The sequence below is a fragment of the Trachemys scripta genome, chromosome 1 (assembly GCF_013100865.1).
Source record: "Trachemys scripta elegans isolate TJP31775 chromosome 1, CAS_Tse_1.0, whole genome shotgun sequence".
NCBI lineage: Eukaryota > Metazoa > Chordata > Testudines > Emydidae > Trachemys > Trachemys scripta.
Window position 1 is genome coordinate 339,301,864 of NC_048298.1, and position 7,554 is coordinate 339,309,417.

Sequence of the window (7,554 nt, forward strand, 5' to 3'; positions counted from 1 at the left end):
ATGTCAGCTGTCAATGACACCAACTTCAACTCTGCAGTGTTCCTTCTCACCGGGATACCTGGGCAGGAAGACGTCTACCTGTTGATCTCTATCCCCTTCTGCTTAATGTATGTTATTTCGATAGTAGGAAATTCAGTCATTCTCTTCATTATAAAAATAGATTCAAGGCTTCATGAGCCCATGTACATTTTCCTTTCCATGTTGGCCATCACAGACCTTGGAATATCGATATCCACCATACCGACAATACTGGGCATATACTTGTTTAACTCTAGGGAGATCAGCTTCGAAGCCTGTTTTGCCCAGCTGTTCTTCATACACTCGCTTCAATTCATTGAATCATCGGTGCTCTTGTTGATGGCCTTTGACCGCTTCATCGCAATCTGTAACCCGCTGAGATATGCTTCCATCTTAACCCTGCCGAGAATAGCCAATATAGGACTGGTGTTTGTGCTAAGAGGTGTGGCTGTAATATTCCCACTCCCGTTTCTATTGAAACGGTTCCGATACTGTCAAAACAATGTCCTCTCCCATTCGTACTGCCTGCACCAAGAGGTCATGAAGATGGCTTGTTCGGATATCAGAGTGAACAGCATCTACGGCTTGACTATTACACTCTTAACAGTGGGTCTGGACTCGTTGTTCATCTTCCTCTCTTATGTGATGATCCTCAAAACAGTGCTGAGCATTGCGTCCCAGGCAGAGTGCCTGAAGGCCCTGAACACCTGCGTTTCCCACCTCTGCGCCGTCCTGCTCTTCTACACACCAGAAATTGGCTTGTCTGTGTTACACCGATTTGGGAAGGGTTCTTCTCCCTTGCTTCAGATTGTCCTGGGATACATCTCCCTGCTGGTCCCACCCCTGATTAATCCAATCGTGTACAGCGTGAAATGCAGACATCTGCGTGCGGGGATAATCAGGGCATTCGTCAAGTGAAGGGTCAGTTCATGAACCAGCTGCAGCGCTGCTGTCAAGGGAGACATTGAACAGAGCCCACCTTTTCCATCCTGGAGCCTTACTTCCAACACTACATGAGTTATTGATCTCCACTCTGTAGAGAGAGGTTCAGACGGGGTCTAATGCCTGGAGCAATTGGAGATGGGCTGGTGAGGGAGGAAAGTGCACTAGGGAAAGGAGACCAAGACAGGCAGCAGCATTTTCAGAGTGACTGTGTTTGTTGGGAGCCAGGGGACTGGTGGGATGTTGGCCCATAAATTGCCACATTGGTGGTTGTTCTGACCTCAGAATTCCTCTTGTACAGTCAATAAAGAGAAGGGAAGTGGATGTTGTTTCCCATTACATCTGGCCTGTCACTGTCCCATTTCTGGTTAAACATCCTTGGGCCATGAAAAAAGCTGCAGAGCTGTTCTGCAGTCACAGTCCTGGCCCTTCCTGAGCACTCTGGGTGCTGTGTGATCCATGGGGGCTGTGTTCAGGGGCTTTTCTTGGGGCACAGTCACGCATCCTTCCCCTACGTCCTCAGGCAGGTGCTGGTGACTGAGTCATGTCAGAGACATGATTAACACAGGAACCCCAGGAGAAGCCATTCAGGCAGCCCACCCCCTCCACGTCGGTTGATGGCTCTGCATTCAGCACACCTATAGAGTGCACCCCCATCTAACCTAATGCCCCGGATGTGGAGCACAGCTGTGTCTGTGAATCAGAGTCTGACACACAGGAGTCCTGGCAAGATACAAAGGGGTGAAAATGGGCCTCAGCTCCCCAACAGAGTCCCGGCTAGCTCCTATCCGAGCCCAGCCCATTCAGTGTAGGATGGTCCCCCTTTCTAAAGGAAAGAGTGGAATACAGGCAGGAGCCCCATCCCCTCTGTAAGCACACTCTTCCCCCTCTTCTTCCCCCCAAATCCCGTCCACTAGACAGGCCGGAAGCCAGAGCCAAGCCATGGTAAGAGCCTTCCAGGGAGAAAGGGCCACGATGGGGAGCCCCAGATGCTCCAGCTGCACTGGGCGGGTGGCAGGGCCTCGGGGGAAAGATGAGCAGGAGCAGGGCCTCGTAGTGAGGGGAGCTAAGGACCTTCTCGTTCCCCTCCCCACCGAGAAGAGGCTCGCGCCACCCATGAGCTTCAGGTATGCGCAGAGTGGCACCGCAGGGAATTCAGACTTGGCCGGAGTGATCTGTGCTCCTGGAAGCCATTACCAACGGGTGGAGGTCAGCCCAGCCCCCAGGCTGCTCTAAAGTCCACTGAGGCAGATAGATAATAAAACCACTTTATCTGGCCCCTTGACATCCCCGTTCTCTGCAGCGCACGGGGGAGCTCTGCTGGGACAGCAGAGAATACAGCCATGCCTGTCAAAATTGAAAATTGAGATTCCCAAGCAGTGTCTCGATTCCAGATATTGGGGATATTTAAGAAAGACGGGAAATAGTGCAAGACTCCTGATGAAATCCCAGGAGCTGGTGCAGCTGGCAGGATCTCAAGTGGAGCACCCACAAACACAGGCACTGAGGGTTAGTTAATGGTCACACTGTCCATCTATTGCAGAGACACTTGGCTGCAGAGCCGCGTGCTGTAAGGAACAGGGTTACACCACAGACAGCCGGACATAGCAGCGACGGGCTCACAGAGCCGCTGGGTTCCTGAGGCACAGCTCAGAGGGTCTCCTCCCCTAGTCAGACATGAGACATGCACAGACCAGGTAAGCAAGGCCATGCACATTCTTAATAGACATGGAAGTGACCCAAGCCCAGCTCCACTTGCCTGCTGCTAGCTCTCTATTGGACCCACACAACTCCTTCCCCAGTCTAGGTACCCCCAAACTTGGTGATGTTGGAAATTTCGATGCAGGGTGTGAGGTCTATCTCCAGCACTAGAGCGGCTCTCACTGCTCATGGAGTGGGTGTGGGAGTCAGGATTAAATTTAAGGCCAGCCCAGCAGGGCTCTGTTCTGCCAGGCAACTCTCTCCAGACTCTTCAATCTGTCCTTTAAATCAGCTTCTCTACCCAATGACTGGAAGATAGCTAATGTAATATCAATATTTATAAAGGGCTCTAGAGGTGATCCCAGCAATTACAGACTGGTAAATCTAACGTCAGTACCGGGCAAATTAGTTGAAACAATAGTAAAGAATGAAATTGTCAGACACATAGAAGAACATAACTTGTTGGGGGAAAGTCAACATGGTTTCTGTAAAGGAAAATCATGTCTTACTAATTTATTAGAGTTCTTTGAAGAGGTCAACAAACATGTAGAGAAGGGGGATCCAGTGGACATAGTTTACTTAGATTTCCAGAAAGCCTTTGACAAGGTCCCTCACCAAACTCTCTTACATGAATTAAGTTGTTATGGGATAAGAGGGAAGATCCTTTCATGGATTGAGAACTGGTTAAAAGACAGGGAACAATGGGTAGGAATAAATGGAAAATTTTCAGAATGGAGAGGAGTAACTAGTGGTGTTCCCCAAGGGTCAGTTCTAGGACCAATGCTATTCATAAATGATCTAGAGAAATGGGTAAACAGTGAGGCAGCAAAGTTTGCAGATGATACTAAACTGTTCAAGATAGTTAAGACCAAAGCAGACTGTGAAGAACTTCAAAAAGATCTCACAAAACTAAGTGATTGGGCAACAAAATGGCAAATGAAATTTAATGTGGATAAATGTAAAGTAATGCACATTGGAAAAAATAAACCCAACTATACATACAATATGATGGGGGCTAATTTAGCTACAACAAGTCAGGAAAAAGATCTTGGAGTCATCATGGATAGTTCTCTGAAAATGTCCATGCAGTGTGCAGCGGCACTCAAAAAAGCAAACACGATGTTAGGAATCATTCAAAAAGGGATAGAGAATAAGACGGAGAATATCTTATTGCCCTTATATAAATCTACGGTATGCCCACATCTTGAATACTGTGTACAGATGTGGTTTCCTCATCTCAAAAAAGATATACTGGCATTAGAAAAGGTTCAGAGAAGGGCAACTAAAATGATTAGGGGTTTGGAATGAGTCCCATATGAGGAGAGATTAAAGAGGTTTGGAAAAGAGGAGACTAAGGGGGGATATGATAAAGGTATATAAAATCATGAGTGATGTGGAGAAAGTGAATAAGGAAAAATTATTTACTTGTTCCCATAATATAAGAACTACAGGCCACCAAATGAAATTAATAGGCAGAAAGTTTAAAACAAATAAAAGGAAGTTCTTCTTCACACAGCGCACAGTCAACCTGTGGAACGCCTTGCCTGAGGAGGTTGTGAAGACTAGGACTATAACAGGGTTTAAAAGAGAACTAGATAAATTCATGGAGGTTAAGTCCATTAATGGCTATTAGCCAGGATGGGTAAGGAATGGTATCCCTAGCCTCTGTTTGTCTGACAGTGGAGATGGATGGCAGGAGAGAGAGCATTTGTTTACAGAGCTGACATTTTGGATCCCCAAGAGAAATTGGAGGCTTTTCATCTTCCTCTTCTTTGGAACATAAATTAAGGTTGCACTGATTGAGTTTATGGATTCACTGTGTATATGGAAAGGTAGAAACCTCCTGCCCAGTCTATGGCTAAGGTATAGTGCACATCAGATCTTCTAACCAGCCTTCCCATCTCTGTACGTCCCCATCCACCTTGTAAAACATTCCTTCACCACATCCTGCAGGCTGTGGCTACTGTGACAGGCCCTGGTAGCACATCTCTGATGAACCTGTGCTAGCAGGGAGCTGGAGAGGATTCTACAGCAGTTGTGGAGGACAAGAGATGGTGGGTGGGCCTAGCTACCAGTGGATCACAGAGATCTGTGCATAACTTTGGGGATCCCAAGATCCTGGGTCCCACTTTCCATTCCTCGGGGAGAAGGGAAGGGAACCCCCCTCCTGGAATGATCTAAGAGAAATTTCCTTGTATGGAGCCCTGTGGAATCTCCCTTCACATTTGGTACCCAGAGTGGATAGCTCATTGGTTTAAGGATTGGCCTGCTAAACCTAGGGTTGTGAGTTCAGCCCTTAAGGAAGGACTCTTAGGGATCTGGGGCTAAATCAGTGCTTGGTCCTGCTAATGAAGGCAGGGGCTGGACTTGATGACCTTTCAGGGTCCCTTCCAGTTCTAGGAGATAGGATATCTCCATTCATTTATTAATTTAATGCAGAAAAGAGGCTGCTGAGAAAAATATGGCCCTATACTATTATTATTTTTATTTCTATAGTTATTATTCTATTTTATTTTATTTCAGCAAGATCAAAGTGTGACAGCATCATCATTATTATTTCGTCCCCCTCTGAGGTAGCCATGTGACTCATCAGATCCACACGAACATTGATGACAAGCCCGGATTCCAGGAACAGAGCCTGCCGCAGTGCTTGTGCTGCGGTCCACTTGGGTAGAATCAACACACATCCCCTGTTAATTGGCCTTCTGAAGTTTGCATTGGCTGGCACAGTGTTAAAGCTGGCGCACACAAAGCCAAGCAGCTGAGGTTCCCTGATGGCCAAGTGGCCCCCAAGGGAATGTGCAGGCATGCTTCATAAAGACACCTGCCTCCCTGTTTGAACAGATTCCGTCTGCTGCCTGTGCAAGCTCTCCGATGGCTCCTTGTCCTTTACAGTGAAGACGTGTGGTGTCAGTGGCTCCCCTTCTAGCAGGAATTGGGTACGTTGGCAGGTTTCACTTTATAATGCAATGTGAAGGGGAAAGGCTGCAAGCTGTTTCATATGCAGAGATTTTGTGCAGCAGCAGAGGACTCATTTGGGCTTTCTGAGTGACTCAGTGATGGGGTTGGAGGCAGGGCCAGCTCTAGGCACCAACAAACCAAGCACGTGCTTGGGGAGGCACATTTTCAGGGGTGGCATTCTAGCCATCTTTTTTTTTTTTTTTGCTTCGGGCAGCAAAAGCCTAGACCCAGCCCTGGTGACATCAGCGCGTTGTGTGCGGGGGTAGGGGGGGGCACACTGGGGCAGCTGCGGTTCGTGCCATGGGAGAGCAGCGCCTGCACCTTATGGCTGGGCTGGCCATGCTCCGAGCATGGGACACTCGGGCTGGGAGCCGCCCAGCAGGGCACATGGAGCCACTTGCAGGTGAGGCAGGACGGCCGCCCCCAGCGCCACAGCCAGGGCTGGGCGAAGCAGCCAGAGCCCCCCAGGGACTGCGGCAGGGTGGCCAGAAGCAGCAGCAGCAGGAGCGGGGCCATAGAGGGCCGGGCGCTGCCATACGGGGCCCGTGTCTCACTCTCTGGGGCTCCGCTCCCTCTGGGGCTACCTTGCCCTGGCTCCTCAGCCCCCTACCGGGATGGTCCCCAGGCTCTGCCCTCCCAGATCCTGGCCAGTCCTGGAAGTGGGAGCCCTGGCTGGAGGGACCCTGGGCTAAGGCACAGCCCATGAGCCTCGCTGCTTACCCTGACCCTGCCAGCGCCAGACTGGCTGGAGGTGAGGGGGGAGCAGGCAGAATCAGCACTGGTGGGGGGGAGCCCAGAGCTGGGGCGGCAGGCGGTGCAGGGGTGGGAGAGAGAGCCCAGGGCTGGGATTGCAGGGGGTGTGAGTGTGGGAGGGCACTGGTGGGGGTGGGGGTGAGAGCCCAGAACTGGGGTGGGGGGCAGACACATTTTTTTTTGCTTGGGGAGGCAAAAAACCTAGAGCCGGCCGTGGTTGGAGGGCAGGCAGCACTAGGTAGCTTGGGAAACACTTCCCTACATCTGCCCAGGGTCCATGCTGGGTTATTCAGGCTACACAGAAATTTGAGCTTCAAAGCAAGCTCGGAGTGTTAAAACCCCAATGCCCCAAGTCAGGGTTTCTCAAGGGCTCCCATTTCTACAAATGCCGTGTGCTCTGGGCCCAATCCTGCCAGAGGCTGAGCGATAGGAGACCCCATGGAATATCAGTGACTACTTCCCAAATCCCCTCAGGTTTATATGCTTCTGAAAATTTAATCAGCAAATACATTTCAAAGGTTTTATTCTCTGCCTTGATTGTGAAGGCAGGAATTCAGAGCTGTGTTGCTCTGTGGTAACAGGTCTGATAGGGCATATTTCTGTTTCCTGACTGGCTGAGGGCTCCAGAATTTCTTTCCTGTAGAGACCCCTCAGAGTTACCAGGCTACCAAGCAACTCTGCCCCCTCTCTGGTCTCCGAGTTCTAGATGTCAGGCCTTGTACCCTGACGCCCCTCTGCCCCCAAACTGGACAGAGTACTCAAGATGAGGCCTTACCAATGTCGAATAGAGGGGAATGATCACATCCCTCGATCTGCTGGCAATGCCCCTACTTATACAGTCCAAAATGATGTTGCCTTCTTGGCAACAAGAGCACACTGTTGACTCATATCCAGCTTCTCGTCCACTGTAACCCCTAGATCATTTTCTGCAGAACTGCTTCCTAGCCATTCGGTCCCTAGTCTGTAGTAGTGTGTGGGATTCTTCCGTCCTAAGTGCAGGACTCTGCACTTGTCCTTGTTGAACCTTATCAGGTTTCTATTGGCACAATCCTCTAATTTGTCTAGGTGCCTCTGTATCCTATCCCTACCCTCCAGTGTATCTACCACTCCTCCCAGTTTAGTGTTATCTGCAAACTGGATGAGGGTGCAGTCCACGCCATCCTCCAGATCATTAATGAA

The 7,554-nt window shown here is 49.7% G+C and overlaps 1 protein-coding gene across 1 annotated transcript; it reads left to right on the top strand.

The window, feature by feature from the left end:
* On the top strand, nt 1-936 carry LOC117872250 (olfactory receptor 51G2-like). Its single transcript, XM_034760526.1, has one exon. The coding sequence runs from the start codon at nt 1-3 to the stop codon at nt 934-936; it is 936 nt and encodes a 311-aa protein (XP_034616417.1).
* Nucleotides 937-7,554: the final 6,618 nt, after the last annotated feature.

Excerpts from the sequence above, each read along its gene's own strand:
- LOC117872250 (XM_034760526.1), top strand. The coding sequence starts at position 1 with ATGTCAGCTGTCAATGACACCAACTTCAACTCTGCAGTGTTCCTTCTC.